The sequence below is a fragment of the Sesamum indicum genome, linkage group LG12 (genome assembly GCF_026168435.1).
Source record: "Sesamum indicum cultivar Baizhima isolate 11 linkage group LG12, ASM2616843v1, whole genome shotgun sequence".
NCBI lineage: Eukaryota > Viridiplantae > Streptophyta > Magnoliopsida > Lamiales > Pedaliaceae > Sesamum > Sesamum indicum.
In genome coordinates, this window is record NC_142668.1 from 6114257 (window position 1) to 6134863 (window position 20607).

Here is a 20607-nt window from a genome sequence, read left to right on the forward strand (position 1 = left end):
TCAACCTCTGACTTAGGCATCGAAGTATCGTCGTCGGGACGATCCCGACTAGCTTTGTATTTTATTTCCAGATAACAGGTCCAAATCGGTGACGTGGGAGGTCGAGATCATTGATCAAGGTCAAACGTAATCGAGGCGGATCAGTTTGGCACCGTCTGTGGGAACGATTCTGGAGATAAAACAAACCCTAAAACATGGAGAGATTGGAAGGTGGTAGGCGGGCCATTGAGGAGACCGCGAGAGTGGGGAATGAAAGAATAGTCCAATTGACTCAAGACAAATTACAACGAATGATGGAGGAAGCTAGCAGGAATGCCATTTTAGCATACGAAAGAAGAATACAACCCGTTGAAAATGAAAATGCCCGACGAAGAATGGTACGGGAAAGAGAGACCGAGCGGGTTTCTGAGGGGATGAGTAGGAGAGCTCCCGAGAGGAGACGCGCGGCCGCTCCTTCTGAAGTGGGGTCTAGTTCGCATGGTGGATGGTGGAGGCGAGAACTCACGATCTCGAGAGCGGATGTCGATAGTGTAGGCAGACAGATTCATCTACTGGGGAAATAGATTGATGAGCTGAAACGAAGGGGAGAATTAGTTACTCAGAACAAACACTCACTGTTTTGTAATAGAATTTTGAGTGAAATTGTAGGTGCAACTTTTAAAATGCTGGATTTACCAAAATATGACGGTCTGAAAGACCCGCAAGAGCATGTGTCCGCATTTGATTTGATGATGAATCTTTATGGACAAACGGACCCAATTAAAGCAAAACTATTCGTGACTACCTTAACAGGGAAGGCACAAGAATGGTTTATGAGTTTGCCGGAGGGTAGCATTGAATCACACGAGTAGCTGGTGCAGAAATTCATTTTCCATTTTGCGAGTAAGAGAAAGCAAAAAAGGTCAGCGACCTATCTATTTACTATGAGGCAAAAAGAAAATGAGACCTTAAAAAAATTCATGGGGAGATTTAATAACGAGACTCTGGAGGTCCAAGATCTGAGGATTGACATGATGGTAAGTATCCTCATTCACGGGTTGAAGAAAGGACTTTTCGCCTCTGCTCTGGCAAGAGACCCGCCGACCAATGTGGAACAATTGATGCGCTTGGCGCAAAAATATATTAACGAAGAAGAAATGAATGCAATGAAGGATGGGGAGTGGTTAGGTGCTAGAAGGACCCGCGACCACGAATCTGGGAATGATCTAAGGCAAAATGCTGATCGCACTCGCGACCCTCCATACCGACCAAAATACCACCGGTACACACCCTTGAACACTACCCGAACGAAGGCGCTGTTGACTGTGGAGAAATCAGACATGTTAAAATGGCCCCGCCATACGAGATTCACACCAGCTAAGAAATTTTCGGGTAAGTATTGTAAATTTCACCGCGAGCGTGGACATGACACGAAAGAGTGTTACCAACTGAAAGATGAGATTGAGAGGCTGATAAGACAAGGATATTTTAAAGAGCTGGTGTTAAAATGTCGCGCTGAGGAAACTGTTGTTCGTAGAAGCAGGTCTAGGAGTCCCGACAGAAGGCAGGATAAAGGAAAAGGGATGATGAAAGAAGCTAATCTGGGAGGAAATGCGCCTGTGAAAGGCATCATATATACTATTGCAGGAAGGCCTGAAGGGGGCGATTCGGGGAGATCTAGAAAGCGACAGAATAGAAATGTTCAACGTGGTCAACTGATGGCAAATATTGAGCCAGAAGAAGAAATCACATTTGGAAGCAAGGATGCGACAGGAAGAGCAGGGTCGCAAAACGATCCCATGGTGATCAGACTCGACATAGCAACTTTACGGTCCGAAAAGTTCTGAATTATAATGGAAGTTCAACAGATATCATCCTCCAGGATGTCCTCGTCAAGATGGGGTTAGAAAATGCCGAATTAGAACCTATAAGAACCCCTCTGGTTGGGTTTGGTGGTACTGAGATCATACCACTCGGAACCCTTGATCTGCCCGTGTCTGTGGGAGAAGAACCTCGGAGGAAAACATTGATGATCAAATTTTTAGTCGTAGACACGCTGTTTGCATATAATGTAATCCTTGGAAGACCTGGGTTGAATGCTTTTCGAGCAATATTGTCTACATACCATTTGAAAGTAAAATTTCCAACCAGAGCGGGAATAGGTGAGGTGATTTGCGACCAGTAAAAGCACGGATAAAAAGAGAAAATTAGACATTACTGAAGGAGGAGACCAGGTACCTGAGGAGAAAGCCGAAAGAATTCGACCGACTGAAACTCACAAAATTGTAGAGGTGATCCAGGGAGATCCCTCCAAGACTACCAGGATAGGGTCGCATTTGGGTGAGCCATTGGAAACCTTGATGATATCGTTACTAAGGAGAAATGCTGATGTCTTCGTGTGGAGCTCGTCTGATTTCGTAGGTGTGGCACCAGAAGTGATTGTTCACAGGTTGAATGTAGACCCTACCATGCGACTTGTGCAACAAAAAAAGAGAAATTTCAGCATGGAGAAAAATTAGGTGATCAGAGAAGAAGTGGAAAGACTATTGAGCGCTGGATGCATTACTGAAGTCCAATACACAGATTGGTTATCCAACGTTGTGGTAGTGCCTAAACCAGGAGGAAAGTGGAGAGTTTGTATCGACTTCACAGATTTGAACAAAGCATGCCCAAATGATCCGTATCCACTTCCTCGAATTGATGCATTGGTAGACTCAACCACTGGATATGAGCTATTCTCCATGATGGATGCCTACCAAGGTTACCATCAAATTTTCATGGCAGAAGAGGATCAAAGCAAAACTTCATTCGTGACGGAAAGGGGAATATATTGCTATAAGGTGATGCCCTTTGGGCTAAAGAATGCAGGGGCCACAACCAGCGCCTAGTGAACAGAATGTTTGAAGATCATATTGGGAAAACTATGGAAGTCTATGTTGACGATATGCTGGTCAAGAGCTCGAGGTCGCAGGATCATATAGTTTATCTTGAACAAACCTTTGCAACACTCAGGAAATTCAGAATGAAGTTAAATCCGATGAAATGCACCTTCGGAGTTGTAGGGGGAAAATTTCTGGGTTATCTAGTCAGTGAACGTGGAATCGAAATGAACCCCGAAAAGATAGACGCAATATTGAAGCTGAAGTCGCCAACCACGAAAAGATAGACGCAATATTGAAGCTGAAGTCGCCAACCACCATCAAAGAGGTCCAAAAACTTACTGGTAAGCTCGCTTTCCTCAGTCATTTTATTTCTAAATCCTCAGATAGAAATCTACCTTTCTTTAAGGTGTTGAGGAAAACCAAGAATTTTGAGTGGACGGATAAGTGTGAGCAAACATTTCAAAACTTAAAAACATACCTGCGCTCACCACCGCTACTAACAAAACCGAAAAGAAATGAGGTGTTATATATATATATCTAGCCGTGTTGGAGAATGTAGTCGGTTCGGCCTTGGTTAGAGAAGAAGGTGGGGTGCAGAATTCGATATATTATGTAAGCAAGATGTTGCAAGGAGCGGAGAAAAGGTATGCGCAGATTGAGAAGCTAGCACTTGCGCTTATTGTAACGGCCCGCAAATTGCGACCTTACTTCCAGGGTCATCGCATGGTCGTCCTAACCAATCATCCGCTCCGTAATATATTGGCGCGACCAGAAGCCTCGGGTAGGCTTGTGAAGTGGGCAGTAGAACTGGGCGAATTTGATATTGAATATCAAGCTCGTACGGTATTGAAAGGACAAGTTTTGGCAGACTTTATGGTCGAGTTCGTTGGCGAGCCTAAGAGTGAGCCTAGGCAGGATAAATGGATGTTGCATGTGGACGGATCCTCTAATGCGGGAAATGGAGGAATCGGGATATTGATACAAGGTCCTGAAAATATAGAGATCGAGGTGGCAGCACGACTATCTTTTTCAGTCACCAATAATGAAGCTGAGTATGAAGCTCTTATCATGGGTCTGGAGTTGTCGTTGGAAGCGGGTGCAAAAGATCTAGAAGTCTTCACAGATTCACTACTTGTTGCTTTACAAATAGAGGGGACTTATGAGACCAAGAAGAGCGCATGATACTGTACCACACCAAAGCAAAATCCATAATGTCCAAATTTAACAAATGCCAGGTGCATCAGATCCCACGACATGAAAATGACAGAGCCGATTCGCTGTCGAAGTTTGGGGCTACTCTATCAGGAATTAGAGATCGCAAGATTACAGTGATGATCAAGGAAACGTCCGCGATCGCCGGAGGTGTTGATGTTAATACGACGAGCGAGATGCCGTCATGGAAGGATGAAATTGTTCGATACTTGAAGGAGGGTATTTTACCGACTGATTCCATTGCTGCACGGAGATTGAAAGCGAGAGCAGCTCGTTTCACATTAGTTGACGAGCAGTTATACAAGAGGACCATAGAAGGACCATTGTTGAAATGCCTTGATCCAGAGAAAGCTAAATACGTGATGAGGGAAATTCATGAAGGAAGTTGTGGAAATCATTCTGGGGGAAGGTCATTCGCACAAAAAGTTATCAGACAAGGGTATTTTTGGCCAACCCTGGTGAAAGATACGAAAGAATTGGTCAAGAGATGCGAAACTTGTCAAAAGTTTGCAGCACAAATCCATGCACTAGCGACCCAACTGAAACCTATTAAGATCGCTTGTCCCTTCGATCAATGGGGGATAGACATCTTAGGACCTTTCCCCACCGCGCGATCTCAGAAAAAATTCATTGTAGTGGCCGTGGAGTACTTTTCTAAATGGGTAGAAGCAGAAGCTGTAGCTAAGGTGACGGAGAGCAATATGATCGATTTCATATGGAAAAATATCATAAGCCGGTTCGGAGTCCCTAGAGTCTTGATCTCAGACAATGGCACTCAATTCTAAGGAAAGAAAATCACAAATTGGTGTAAAGAGCTAAAATTTCAGCAAAACTTCACTGCAGTGGGGCACCCACAGTCGAATGGACAGGTCGAGGTTGTTAACAGGACCATCCTTCAGCATTTGAAAACAAGATTAAGTTCTAAGGGCTCATGGTTGGATGAATTACCTAGAGTTTTGTGGGCGTACCGAACTACACCTAGATTATCAACAGGTGAAACTCCTTTTTACCTTGTATTTGGTACTGAAGCTCTTATTCCTGCAGAGATAGGCGAGGAATCACATCGAGTGACTATGTATGACCCTGCAACTAATCGCGAGGAACGCTTGCTGGACTTGGAGTTGATCGGAGAAAAAAGAGAGGTCGCATATGCGAAAATGCTTCATCATAAGGGTTTGATGATGAAAAGTTATAACAAAAAATTGAAGCCCAGACAATTCCAAGTTGGAGACCTCATTTTGAAGAAGGTTGAGGTATCAAAGCACGTAGGGAAGCTCGACCCGGGCTGGGAAGGACCCTACAAAGTTACAGTAATCAAACAAAGAGGTACATACCGCCTGCAGGATATGGAGGGTCGAGATTTACCCAGGCCGTGGAACGTTCAAAACATCAAAAAGTTTTATGCGTAGTTATGAACCTGTAAAAGGCCGTCAGCATGTAGATAGAGATCGCTTTTGTACCTGAGAAAGGTCTATTTCAAAACTAATGAAAGGTCATGAATGTTGTATCTGAAAAAGATCGTTTGCATATATAATACCACCATGTTCTTTTTCTGCGATTTATCTTATTGAACGCTTGTTCCTTGTGTTTATTTCTAGAATCTGCAAAAGATTACAAGATCTGAAAAAGATCATTCGATTTGAAAAAGATCGCAGAATCTGAAAAAGATTACAAGATCTGAAAAAGATCATTCGATTTGTGAAAGATCGCAGAATCTGAAAAAGATTACAAGATCTGAAAAAGATCATTCGATCTGTGAAAGATCGCAGAATCTGCAAAAGATCATATGATCTACCAAAAATCGTTCTATCTGGAAAAGAGTGGTGGAACCTATGGATGATCAATCGATCTGCGAAGAATATTTGGAGGTTGCAGGTCACGTGATCACCCGATCATTCGATCTTCCTGACTTGGAAAATGTTGCAGTAGTGTTTAATCTAAACATTCCAGAACGCCATTCACACATTCATTGAATAAATGAAGAAGCTATCATGCATTAAATCGATAAAGTTGATAGACATGGCAAAAGTTTAAAAATCATTAAAAAATATGAGATCAGAAAGCATGAACAGCCAAAATGTGATTATGTCTCTAACCCTGGATCTATACAAAAATTCTCTAAGTATTTGCAGGAATGCAGGTCACAAGGTCGATCGGTCGAGCTCATTCATCCATAGCCTCCACGTCATCTATTAAGCTTGCGAACTCGGTCCCTTCAATCTGAGGAGATGGCTCTACAGGGTATGGCTGGAAGTTCTCATCTACAAAGGGGTTGAGCTTGCTCTGATCGAACCCTTCAGCAAATGCCTCCAATTTATTAGCTTGAGCCTTGCACTTGTTGAAGCCCTGTGTCATGTAGATGCTCGCCTTGATCTCAACCGCAGTATCGAAGACTGGAGTCTTCAAGAAATCTCGAGCTCCTTCCAGCCTAGCACTGCGAACTCGAGCATCGAACTCAGCAGAGTTCAGAAACTCCTCCCCTACCTTCTGTGCGACCTTGAATGAGACCCGCTTCTTGGCCTGCAGAAAAGCCTAACCTTTGATCCTCTTCACGCACTCTAGCGATCTCAGCACCATGCAGGTCAACGATCTCCTTCAGTCGAGCGACCTCCGCCTCAAGACTTGCCTTCACCTCATCAGAGCATTGGCGTTCCTTTCCCCATTCCTTCTCTTTCGCCCGGAGATCGCTTCGAATCTCGCGATATTTTTCTTGAGCCTCCTGGCGACGCTTGTGAAGGACGGTACATTTGAGCGACAGTGATCGCATGAACGACCCGGCCTATAGAGAGGATACAGATTCAGAAAAGAAGTCGAGACAACTAAAAAAGTAGAAGTCATTACCTGTGCCAAAGCATGAGCACCATACTGCTCCAGTCGGGGATATGGATAAGAAAGAAGTGCAGCTTGGTCGCGGGGTAAGATCGTGTGCCTGTAGATCTCATAAGATTCCTGTCCAGCCTCGCTGTTCAGAATAGTACTATCATCAGAGACCTTCCAGTTAGGAGCAAGTCGAGCCCCGGTCAGTTCAGCAGATTTTTGGGATTCTGTGCGATGAGTGGCCAAGGCAGACAACTCCCACTCCTCAACCTCCTTCAAACGCTTCAAGTTTTCGTCTTCAACAGCTCGAGCAGCGGCAGCCTCCTCTTCGGATCGCCTGTGGAAGAGTGGTCTCCCATGCCTCGACCTAGAAGGCGACCTATGCTTTCGTTTCGGGCGACTAGGGCCAGCAGCCGCACCCTCGACTTGCGAGCCAACCATCTCGGTGCTGGGGGAAGCACCTCGAATAGGAGGAGGAAGGTCGTGAGGTTGGACTTCCTCACTGTCGATGTCAATCGGAGTCTCCAGCCTTTGCAAGTCAGCTGTTGGGGTGGCCGAAGTGTTAGGATCGGGTCGCTGAGGAGTGACGCGACCTGGAGCCCGATCTTGTGGTGGAGTGGGTTGGACATGTTCACGAGTAGCTCGCTCCTGGCGAGCTTGAGCACGCTTAGCCAGACGACCCAACATAACTTTGGTCTCTGCAAAATTGCGACCTCGAAAAGTTAGCAAATAAGAAGAAAAAAGGAAGAATCACCTAATGACCCGGTGATGGGTACAAAGGCACGAGACAGGCGCGCAAGACAGAAAATCTCTTCGGTCAGCAACTTTTTTGGAAAAAAGGGGTTAGAAGTGAGACTATTAATCAAATCCCCATCTAGACCCTCTCCTTCGGTAACTGGTTCAGGTTTTTCTACGGACCACTTGAGAGTAAAAGGCCACTGTTGGCCAGGTGGAGGTCGAACGAAGACGAAGCGATCCTTCCAAGGACCGGTATTGGATTTAAGGGGCTCTAGATATCTACACTGTCTACGAAAGGTGAGGTAGAAGAAACCCCTATTGGCCGAACTAGTGGAGGTAGTGAAAGAATAGACCGACCAAAAATTATCAAAACTGGGGTCGAGGTCGAAAGCTCGCATTATTATGACAAAAAGTACAATGTGGCTGATGGAATTGGGGGACAGTTGCATAGGGTTTAACCTTAATCCCCTAAGTATGCGAGCTACAGGGGGAGCTAGAGGCAATCGCAGACCGGCCTCGAAATGGCCGATCGATAGAGTACAAAAACCTCTAGGAGGTGTATGCATGCGATCAAAGGAACGGGGGATCAAGACCTCAAAATCATGCAGGATGAAGTCTTTTTCCTTTATTTGGGAAATGGATTGCTTTACTTTGCTTACAATACCGATCCAAGGACTGTTATCTAAAGATTGTTGATACCTAACATGCTTGGGGGTCTCATCGTCAGATGAGTTGTTGGAAGGATTTGATCTAGACCTCGACCTAGATCTAGACCTAGATCTAACTACAGAAGGACCCTCTGGTTGTTCATGCAAAGGGAAAGTCGCAGAAATAGAAAAGGAAAAGCTCGAGCTAATGGAAGACATGGTACCTTGATGAGGTCGAGGAGGCAGGTCGTTGGGAGTCTGGCAACGATCTTGAGGACGAAGTGATGGAGCAGGCGGATTTTGAAAGGGAAGGGTATATATAGGCTACTGTGTGGAAAGGTGCGCCCTGCTGAAGCGAGCGGATGAATGACAAGTGGCGCTTCGATGATCGAGCTGTCGCGCTCATTAATGCGACGTTTGGGCTTATTGTAGCAAGACCTTTCGGTTACTGATCTTGGATGACGGTACATGTGCAAAACTTCAATCCTCGATTATCATATTGCATTAAACACGCGACCTTACAAGGATTTCTTTCGACCTAAATTGGAAGAGACATACTTCTTCCTAATGCAATAAATTACATTTGAAAGAAGTGGGGGAATTGTGATGAGGATGTCGCAAGGAGATGCTGATTAAAATAAAGCTTTGCCAGATGGTCGCGTATAAGGTCGCAGGTCGATGCAAAGAAAAGGCATGAACAAGATCGCAAAGTGAGATCGCAGGATCGCATGTGGCACATTGTGGCTTGATGACGTCTCAAATCGGGCCCCATGAATCCGAATCCAACCCATATTATATATCGGACAGGTGTCCACCGGAAGAATAGCTGAGTCATTGCATAGATAAGCCTGAAGCCGACACCTGTCCAACAGGAGGGTCCCATCTTCACTCACCTATAAATACCCCAAGTCCACACTGAGAGAAGGTACACTGTTCATCTACATTTATATTTTAGATCGCTGAATTTTACCTTCGATCTCAACCTCTGACTTAGGCATCGGAGTATCTGGAAATAAAATACAAAGCTAGTCGGGATCTCAACCTCCGATGCCTCAAAAAGTATCTGGAAATCAAAATCTTAAAGAATCAACAAAAAGAACAAAACAAATAACCAAAACCCCAAAGAATCAACAAAAAGAACAAAACAAATAACCAAAACCCCAAAAAATCACCTGGGTTTTAACTGGATGGGTTGCTAAACAATTCTGGTACTATTTCCACAGCCTCAACATGCTAAAATCTGTAGAACCCGTATGATTTTCAATTCTAAGAATGTGGGTTGGCAATAGCAATTTGAGAGATTACGTAATTAGGAGCCTCAGGAGGGAGGAGGAACTAGAGTTTTTGTTGTTTGTCGAGTTTATGAAATGACGAAATGTAAAGAAATGCACAGCACACCATTTCTCTCTCTTCCTCTCCCTTTCTATTTTTTATTATCCCATCTCTATTCGAATAATCCTTCTACTTTATACTAATTAATTGTCTTTTTTAATATTATCAATTTTATATTTTATATCATTAAATTTATTATTTTATATGGAGTGTATTATAATTCAACATATTTATTTAATTATCAATGTGTTAGTGATGACAATATTCGATTGTTTTTTGTTCTTTTTTTTTTGTAAATACAATAATTAACTAGATTTAATTATCTTAATATCACTGGCATCAATATTAAGATAATTTTTCTGCAATATTTTTACCATAAGAAATGTATGATTATTTTAGGCCGACATTGTAAAAAAAAAAGACTTTGTATTAGGCATTATGGTATCTAAAAGAATTCAGTAATTTGTTCAGATAAATTAATTAATAACTTAATTAAATTCAAAGACCTAATTAATATTTTTTTTTATTATATTTCTAGGTAAACTAAATTTTGATTTTAGTTAATAATTATTTAATATATATTAATGTTTTCAACGGTTGGATTTTTTATATTTATTTCCTCACCACATAATCCTGATTTTTTTTCTTTTCCCTTTTTTGTCACACGTACTTGGGAAACCTCTTTGGATTTTATATAAAATTTATATAAATATTTAGTTGGTTATTTATTCTTACTCAAAAGATTTTTCTTAATAACTTAAATTTATTTGAGCTTAATAATACATTAAGTTTGAATTCTTTGAAATTTATTTACTTATTTTTTGAATAACATAAATTTCCCCGGCATTTTAGCCTTCTACTTTGCAAGATAGATAATTATGACTTTTTGAAGATCTAATTTTTGGATATGATTGTTTATCTTTATCCATAAGATTCATCAGATCTTTTGGATAATTATCTTTTTTTTTTATTTTAAATTTTATTTGAATTTACATAAGTGTATAATTGTTATCTCTATCTAAAAAAATCTAAAAATCTTTGGAAATAAATTAGTTAGTAACATCATTTACATTTATTTTCTGTATCTCATAATATTAAATTTTCTTACATAATAAGAGATAAATTAAAACTTATGCAAAATATAGAATTCTAAATTTGTTTCCTAGTTAAACAGAAATTGGATATATTAAAGATTCTAAGTTGACTCGGACTCTTCAACTTGAGTTCCAACCCCTATATATACAGCCCCACACAAGCCCTCTACATCAATCGTTCTCTTGCTTTACTTTCATAATATTCATTATTTTTCATTTTTAAATATTAATTATTTTTCTTTCTCCATCCTAAAATGATGTGTAAATAAGTAAAAGATTTCAATAAGAAAATTTTGATGAAAATATTGATATCAAATTTGATTATTAGAAATGAGCTCCAATCGAATATTTATACATTTGGCTTTTCAAATGGACGGAAAAGATTAATTTCAATGGTGTGGTGAGAAGCTTTAAATAAACTCTTTTAAAAATATTTTTAAATACCGTAAAAGCTTATAAACTTATATATAGAACTTTCCTAAAATTTTTCTTAACTTCTATATTTTTCTAAAATCTTGCATCCACAAATTTTCATATTTATATAAAATATTCTAATTTTTCTTTTAACATTCTATATTTGATGTTGCATTTAGCGCTTTTAATATTAACCTATATAGCTTTGTACATCCTTTTAAAACATGCCACTTTGAAAGTTGTTCATATATGCACATTTCTCTTATTTTTTTCTTGAAAATTGAAAAGGAGATTTTAAATATTTTATCAACTCAAGAAGTTCAGAATTAGAAAAACACTGAGCAATGTACATAATGTAAGAGATGGATTAGAATACATAAAAGAACTTTTTCGATTTTGTCCAAAAATCAATAAAACACTAATGATGCAATAAATATTAGTCTAACTTTAAGTTATTTTAAACTTTAAATTATAAAATTAATTTTAAAAAATCCACAATATCTTTCGCATATCCAAATATATCTTATATAGAAAAATATGAATACTAATGATGCCCCCTAAAATTATTGGTTCAAGTCCACAAGTTAGACTTTCTAGCTTAGTCGGGTAAGAGCCCAGCTGGCTCATCAGTAGAACCAACAGGACGGATAAGGCCCATCAGTAGGAAAAAAAGGCTCACAAGCTCACTTGTTATCTTATCGAACTGGCAGGCCTAAGAATTAAGCCAATTTTAATCAGACACGTCATCATACGGCTAAGAGGCCACATCATATAGCTTTCCAACACATTTCTACACATCACCCTAGCGTATCTCCAGGTGGTTCCAACTAAATCGGTGGGTAATGAGCTGGAAAATTCACAAATAACCAACTCCCGGATTTTTAGCAGGAGCAGCTCTAGCTTTACCAGTTTGTTCAAATTGCTAGTCCGAATCAAGGGCCAAAGTCCAAACTCACGATTTGACAGAATATGCAAACTTGACAGTGTTCAGTCCAGCTCATGTATCTTAGTCAATATTTATCCACATCAACGGTTTGTTGCATATGACAACCAACTCAAAGAGCTTTCTAATGACGTACGGAACTCAGTAATTGACCCTGTATCCAACTCTATTACAAGCTTATAAATAGAGTCCTTGTGCAGTCATTTGGTAACATCACTCTTCACTCTCAAACTCTCACTATCTTCTCCATTTTCTCTCGGTTCTTAGGCTATTCTAAGTCTATATTTTGCATTCCACATGAATATTTATCATCTTTAATAATATCTCACTATTATTCTGACGTTATTTCAAGTTTTTCTTTTTATTTCTTCATAAATCGTTACTGACTTAAGCCTCGAAATGCTAACCTCTATTTTGCATGGCTAGTCCTCAAATAATCTTAAAATTTTCTTAAAGATCCTTCGACTCTTGTAGTGTGGCCAAATTTGTTGTACGCATCATTGGCGCCATCTGTGGGAACACTTGAGCTTTGGCGTGAGAAATGAAAAATTCCAAGATGGAGGTGACTACAGATCCTATGAGGGAGACTTTTCCTTCCCTGTTGCATCTAGACTTACTATTCCACCTACCAATCGCACTTTGGGAGATGCTAACGTCCATAATCCAGATCCAGCACCATGGGCTAATGCTCTTGTCCCGGCTCCAACTTTTGACCAAGCAACTGAACCTGCTGTTTTGAACCTAATCTTTTGTGAGCAGTTTTGTCAGTTCATCATGGAGACCATCAACTCAACCCTCTGTGGTTCTCAAGCCAGCAGAGTAGGTCCCTCTTCCCAACTGGAAAGAGGGGGAACGCTAGGAAGCTAAGGAATTGATGAGTAGATCCCTGCTGGACTCCAGTAGGATTAATCCACCCCCGCAGATTTTGCAGGCAATGAGGTAGCTGGACATTAGCCCCCTGGTATCTGGCAATCCCTAAAGAAGGAAATGGTGGAACTTCACCAACAGGTGACAAAAGAAACCATGCTTGCTGACCATGGCATTTCTTTCAGCGAACACTTCATGGTAGAAGAACTTCCTGCTCAATTCTGAGCCCCTTCACATCTACCTGCTTACGATGGTACCACTGATCCAGCGGATCACATTCGTAAGTTCGTAAACGCAACCTTGCTGCACAGGTATACTAACGGTATCAAGTGTTGTGTTTTTCTTATTACACTTAACAAATTCTGTCTAATAATGGTTCGACCAGCTTCTACTGGATCAATTATATCTTTTGCAGAATTCAGTTTCCTCTTCCAACATCAGTTCGCTAGTAGCAAGAAGTACAAAAATTTAACCATCAGACTTTTTGGGATCAAGCAAGAAGAAAAGAAAACTCTAAGGACCTATGTGCAGCATTTTGATATAGCCATCTTAGAGGTCCCTACAGCCCTCTAGGAGGTGCTGGTCAGTCCGTTCACTCAGGCTCTTCCTGGAGGGCCTCTGTTCGAATCATTAGCTAAGAAACCATCTACTGACTTTTTAGACATGCTAGCTCGGGTAGAAAAAATATATGAATTTAGAGGACGCCTAGTTGGTGAAGAAGAATGGACGTGACAAGAGAAAGGAGATTGAGTCATTTTCTACTCGCAGACCAAAGGAAGAACCACAAGGGCCTTTTAACCCCCGTTGATTCCAAAAATGATCATTACGCACCTCCAATAACTAGTCTTGCAAGGACGCTTGTGGTGATTGACCGATTTCCTGCCGTGCAGTGACCTAAGGTTCAGATGAGGATCTTCACCTCCCAAAATCTAAATACTTTTGTAGGTATCAGATGAGGATCCTCACCTACCAATCATTGCCGCCAGCCTAGGCAAGAAATAGAAAGACTTATTCAAGTTGGCTTCCTAAAGGACTACGTGGATAAGGAAAAAAAGCGTGAAGAGAAGGAAGAACGTTCACATCACCACAGCTCTCGCAGAACTGAGCAGCAAGACGAAGTCCTCGCAAAGGGAAATATAAAAGGAAGGAGGTCCCAGCTACAGAAACAAGCCTAGAGAATATTCCAGCTAAAGGAATAATCCATATAATAGCAGGAGAACCCACAGACGGGGACTGGGGATGAGCTAGAAATGCCCATGCAAGGGCTGATAGAAATGTTATGGAGATAAACGACAAGGCGCCAATAGGAGGACAAATTATCCATTTTGGTCCTGCTGACGGCCAGGGAGTATATTTACTAAATAATGATGCACTTGTTATTTCTGCCACAGTGGCTAATTATACTAGTCAACGTATCATTGTGGGTTCAGGTAGCTAGTATATCAATAAATGGAGCTAAGGGACATCCCGCTAGAGCCTGTGGATACTTTGTTGTATGGCTTTGCAGTAAAGGTCGTACACCCATTAGGATAAATTTCGGTTCCCCTTCTTTTTTTCTTGTAACCCACTAGGAGGACTAGGATGGTTCACTTCCTAGTCGTGGATATGCCATCAGCATACAACCTGATTCTAGGACGATCTACTTTGAACACTTCCCAGCCTGTTGTCCCTATTATATAAAGCTGAACTTTTTTATCAAAAACAACATAGGAAGAGTCAAAGTTGATCAATACACAACACGAAAGTGCTGCAAGGAGGCAATTAAGAGCAACAACGGCAGGATGGAGGTGGACCCTGTTAGGATAAATGACCAAAAAACCAATTAGATTGGCTTGAATGTAATCTATTCTGAAATATTATTTAGTGAATAAAATGAGTATTCACTTAATTGGCTTATTTATTTGTTGTGCTCATTATGTCTGTTTATATCTGCCTAAACATCATAACAGAGCCCATATACCACTTTAACAACCATGCAGTTAGACCGCGCATTGGATGGTGGTCATGAAATTAACTGCTGAGAGGTTAGGTCTGAAATATTCCAAGTCGAGGACCTCGAGATTGGACATCGAGTATCCTATGGAGACTTGCACAAAAAGTTAAATTCATTTGATGAGTGCCGCATTTCATCGGTGACAGACGAGGTGCGTCTATGCGATCTTAGTGGATTTATTGACTAGGTGTCGAATCGACTAAATTGACTCGCGGGGGTTGTCATGTAGAAGCCTTGAGGGCTTGATCGACATAACTTGGATACCCTGCCAAAAAAGAAAGGACTTGGTTTGCTCGTTTTATCAATAGGGCCAATCGTCCGAGTTTAGCAGGTTGGGTTTCCTCCCTTTTCCATAGGGTTGTTCTTTTGAATTTTGAATTTTTGTATAGGAAAAAGGAGTCATAAAATAGTAATGATTACAAGAAATAAGGAAGGAGAAAGTCAAGCTCTTTGAAAGTTTTGGGGGCTGTTTAATTGATGGGAGGAGGAGAAGGCCATCAAGTCCTTAGTTAGAGGGACTGTTTATGACAAGATATATAAGGCATCTTTCCTTCTAGCAGCTTCACTCTTCCGTTGTGTCAAGGTAATTTCATAGTTCTTCTCTTTTTCCCCTTTTTTCCTCGTCTCTTTCTGATCCGCCATTTTTCTAGTAGGTTGTAAGCGCTTCTTCTGCTAACATCTTATTATCCTCATTCATCCTAGTTAAGTCTTTTTTCTCTCACTTTTTTTAGTTTAATCATGTTTGAGGGGGGTGCATGCGAGCAAACCGTACAGGATTTTTTGATCGATTTAACTACTCTATTAGATGAATACGAGGAAGTCTTGATACTTCTCACTCTAGTCTTCAAGGGCAAAGGTGAGGAGGAAGTGAGTAGTAAAAAAATGAATGTCTAGAGAGGAATCGGAAAGAAGAAAGACAGAGGATATGGTAGTCGCCTCTAGTACGGAGTCATTTAGGATCTTCCAGTCTTGTCTGGAGGAGGACATATGTGCAATTAGGTCTAGGTTTGGAATACATGATCAATTCCTGATTCAAGCCCCTGCTTCTGCTGAGCGTCCTCATTTCCCCCGAGGGTTTTCCTAGTTTCGACGTGGCCCCACTAGAAGCTGGGCTGTGATTTCCTGTTCCTTCTTTCTTTGTCGATGTGTCAATTTTGTTTAAAGTGCGCTTGGTTAACTAGTGCCCAAAGCTTTTAGTATAATTTCTGATTTTTATATTTTGGTTAGGAATTTAGGAGAGACCTCATCAGCTGCTTAATTTCACTCTTTCTTTACATTGAAGAAAGCGAGTTCGGGCTTGTTTTATTTTACCTCTTGGGGGAATGCCCAATTTCATCCATCTGATACCTCTATCAAAGAGTGGAACGTCATTATTTCTTCATATCAGCTCCTACTCCCTGGCGTTTCCCTACAATGTGGGTTTCTGTTGCCCTTGAACTCCATAGGTACTCAATCCATAATTGCCCTACTCCTTTCAAGCTCCTGCTAGATAGCTTAAATGCCTTCCAATACGACCCTCGCTAGCTTGTTCACCCAGCCCTCCTTTCCTGCTATGGATTAAGTCCTAAAGAAGTCATCTTAGGCACTATTGCTAGTACAACTTTTTGTGTATTTTGATTTTATTCTTGCAAGCTTTTCCGATTTAGATGTGAGTAATTGTGCTGACATACCAATGTTTGCTATGATATAGTTCAACCAACTTTTGCAAGATAAGCTCTGAATAAAGGCAAGATCCATGGAACATGTTCTTCTTCCAAGCAACCAGCTTGCATGTGGTTTTGAAATGCCTTCCTGTGCGTTTTGGATGATTATTTTGAGGGCCCGTGATGCCTTTCGGATTCTATCTTCTCTCCTCTCATCTTCTTGATTGTTTGCAGGTTTTATACGATTCTACTCTTTGCTATTTTTAATATATCTTTCTTACAGATTAATTATTTAGCTGAGAAATACCCAGCTTGCATGTTATGTAACAATGTTCCCTGCAAGTGTTAGGATAATCTCAAGTAGGATAGGGAGGGAAGGTTTTTCCAACCCCCGCTAATGTAGGTTGAGTAGTAAAAATAAGTGCTTTATCACATACTTATCTAGATAGGTAGATAAGGCAATTTATTGACCCTGAGCAAATAAGACTCCATTGTGGTAAACCAAGAAGTTTAGGCAACCTGTTATAAAGCATGGAATATTGACTTGCTTTGCCTGGCTGGTGCATGCTTACTTGTTCCAGCTCCTCCTGTTATTAGCAAGGAAGATGTTTAGAGTAAATGAATAAGGATAGAACCCCAGTGGTATATTAGTCTTGCATTATGCTAAAATAGATGTGCCAACACAAGACAACCAGAAACTGAAGTGAGTGTGTCAGTTGGTAGTTACCAGTATAATGTATATGCTAACTGGTGATGGTTGAATTGGATGTAGGTGTAGGTAAGGGGTAGATCATGTTATTGTGAGTATCAACTGATCATTATTATGTAAACACGTTTATCAGCCGGAAGCAACTTGCTAAAGGCACGAGCTAGCTAGGGGTGACCTAGGTATTAGTGGACACCAGCTGGGGGTGCTTTATATATAAGCGTCCACCAGCTAGGGACGACTTATGTAAGAGCATGCGCCAGCTAGGGACGACTTATGTAAGAGCATGCGCCAGCTAGGGACGACTTATTAAAAACATGAGCTAACTAAGAACAACTTATGTAAAATTTTGCGCCAGTTGGGAGTGACCTATTTGAGAGCGTGCGCCAGCTAGAGATGTTTTATGCATAGATAGGTGCTAGCTAGCGGTGGTAATTTTATATGAAACTTTAGCCTGTTAACAACATAAGAAAGGGGGAAAGAATTTCTTTTATTCATGTGAGGGAATGCTTGATTACAAGGATAACTAATTGTAAATAGAAATATTTGAGGAGTAAAACTTTCTCAGATTATAAGCGTTCCATGGTCGAGAAAATTTCCTACCATCGGAGTCCTCTAGCTCGTACACACCAAATTTGATGATCTGAATGACTTTGTAAGGTCCTTCCCAATTAGGAGCTAGTTTTCCTACTGGTCCAAGAGCACCAGCTCGTCTGAGCACGAGGTTTCCCACCCTGAATTCTCTTCTTCTTACTCATTGGTTGTAAGCATTGACCACTCTTTGTTTATATCTTTCTACGCAAGTGTGAGCATCTTCCCGTACTTCTTCCTTTAGATTTAGGTTGGTTCGCAGCAAGTTGCCGTTGCTTTCCTAGCTCAGCTTATGCTGGAAAACGGCTTCCAACCCATAAACCATGTTCAAAGGGGTTTCTCCTATGGTAGATCTAGGATTAGTCCTGTATGTCCATTGTTAGAAATAATAACACAAGGTAAACCATACCTACAGATTACGTTTTTCTAAAATAATTTTAACTCTTCATTTTCTATGATTCGATTCTGCTTCCATTCACTTGTTGAAATAGTCTAAAGCCACAATAAGGAATTTACATTGCGCTTGCGCAGTTGGAAAATGGCCCACTATGTCCGTTCCCCATTAGGAGAAAGGGCAAGGTGCTGATAAAACTATAAATGGTTTAGCGGGGACGTGATTCAGTGGACCATGTCTTTGGAATTGCTCTCAGTTCCTTGTCCAATTTATTTCTTCTTTCTTGAGAGTTGGCCAGAAATATCCTGCTCGTAAAGTTTTGTTTGTCAGAGCTACACTTGCTATGTGAGACCCCACAAGATCCTTTATGTATTTCCTACAATACCTTCTTCTCTCACCAGGCATCAGAGATAAAGTTGGGAAAAACTTCGCTTATATAGGATATCATCCAACAAAACAAATCAAGTTGCTCTACGTCTCAAGCAGACCGCCTCTGTTTCATCAGCAGGGAGAATTCCTTCCGTCAAGTTGTCGAGGAGCAATTTCCTCTAATCTGTATCAATTTGTAAGATGGTTATGTCAGTTTTAAGAGGAATTTTAACGAGAGTTCTTATAGTATTAGTGTGAGTACTACAGTCGGCTAAAGAACTAACTAGTTTGGCTAAGTAATCAACCTTGGTGTTTTATGTGCATGGAATCTCATGGAGTTGGAAGCTCTTCAGCTGGCTCCTAAGCTCGTTTATCTCCTAGAGGTACTCTTTCATTCGATCTTCCTGAACCTCATAGGCGCCTTCTAATTGATTTGTTACTAGCTGGGAATTGGAGTAGGCGATTAAGTTCCTAACTCCTGCATCTATGTCTATCCTGATACCTGCAATGAGAGCCTCGTATTGGTGTCATTGTTTCAGGCTTTGAAGTTGAATCTCAAGGCGTATCCCAGCTTGTTTCTCTCCAGGCTGGTGAACAATACTCTGATTCCACTACCAGCAAGGGTGGAGGATCCATCTACATGTAGCAACCATTTTCCTTTATTCTCTTTGACGACTGTTGCTTCCTTTACAAATTCAGCTAATGCTTGGGCCTTGATAACTATTCTTGGCTGGTAGGATACATCATACTCGCTGAGCTCGAAAGCCTGCTTATCATCCTACTTGAAGTTTTTGCTTTGCCCTGTTGGAATAGGTGACCAAAATTAAATTATATTGACGGTTTTTAGAACTATTCAAGCAATTTTTATTTAAGCAATGTTGTCCCGACGAATATGGTAAGTGTCCGTCTGTTGCGCTAACCATATTACATCAAGCACTGCTTTGATATGCCTACAGATCACTTAATAATCCATGTAGTTGGGCTGCGCATTGGATGGCGGCTATAGTAGGGAGGGAAGAGTTTCCCTCATAGGATCCATTGTCACTTCTATTATCTGAATTCGTCATTTCTCAAATGAAAGCTTAAGATTTCCACAGACGGCTCTAATGATGCGTACTATATTTTTGGCCACACCATAAGGTCGATGGATCTTTGAGAAAAATTCTAAGATCAATGGAGGCTACCTCTACAAAACAAAGGTTAACACTCCGATGCTTAAGTCAGTAATGATTTATAAAAGAAACCAAAGGAATGCTTGAAATAAAGTGATAATAATAGTGACATATGATGTGAGAGTGATAAATATTTGCGTGGAGTGCAAAATATAGACTTAGAATAGCTTAAAAACCAAGAGAGAATAATGAAAATAAGTGAGAGTTTGATTGCACGGGTTGATATTACCAAATGACTGCACAAAGCCTCTATTTATAGGCGTGTACAAAGCAAGATACGAGGGTTGTTGAGGAGAGTCCTATGGAATTTGAAAACCCTTTGAGTTGGCTATTATTTAGAAAAAACCGTTAGTGATTTGGACTTAATTTGACTGAGATACTCTAGATAGATTGAGTCTTGCAATACATGCTGGAAAATTCACAATCGGTTACTTGTGAATTCTCAACTCATTTGCCCTCGATTTACTTGGAACCACTTGGAGATATATTAGAATGGTGTGTCTAAATATGTTCGCAAGCTATATGACGTGTCTATCCGGTTGTATGATGATGTGTCCGGCTTGAATTGGCTTATTTCTTGAACCTATCAATTCAGTAAAATAGGAGATAGACCTATGGACCTTTCTTTCCTACTGATGGCCCTTTTCATTTTTTTTATTTGACTTATTATTTGATTTGTAATATTTTAATAAAGTGTGACCACAAATTGTAGTAAGTAAATTTATTTTTAAATAAAATTATAGAAATTTTATGTCAATATTAAATAATTAATTAGTTTTTTAAATTATAATTATTTGTATTTGAAGTGATACAA

General features: G+C 40.5%; 1 protein-coding gene and 1 long non-coding RNA gene across 2 annotated transcripts; one reads left to right on the forward strand and one right to left on the reverse strand.

Moving 5' to 3' along the window:
* The first annotated feature begins 3482 nt into the window (after positions 1 to 3482).
* On the forward strand, positions 3483 to 4043 carry LOC148784794 (uncharacterized). Its single transcript, XM_088876517.1, has one exon. The coding sequence runs from the start codon at positions 3483 to 3485 to the stop codon at positions 4041 to 4043; it is 561 nt and encodes a 186-aa protein (XP_088732643.1).
* Positions 4044 to 8508: 4465 nt separating this feature from the next.
* LOC148784795 (uncharacterized) lies at positions 8509 to 9655 on the reverse strand. The gene is made up of 3 exons (XR_016063370.1): positions 9448 to 9655; positions 9246 to 9338; positions 8509 to 9168 (listed from the first exon to the last, which is right to left on the reverse strand). It is a non-coding gene; the product is annotated as an uncharacterized LOC148784795 (long non-coding RNA).
* Between the last annotated feature and the right edge of the window lie 10952 nt (positions 9656 to 20607).

Coding starts and splice junctions, on each gene's coding strand:
- LOC148784794 (XM_088876517.1), top strand. CDS start 3,483: ATGTTGCAAGGAGCGGAGAAAAGGTATGCGCAGATTGAGAAGCTAGCA.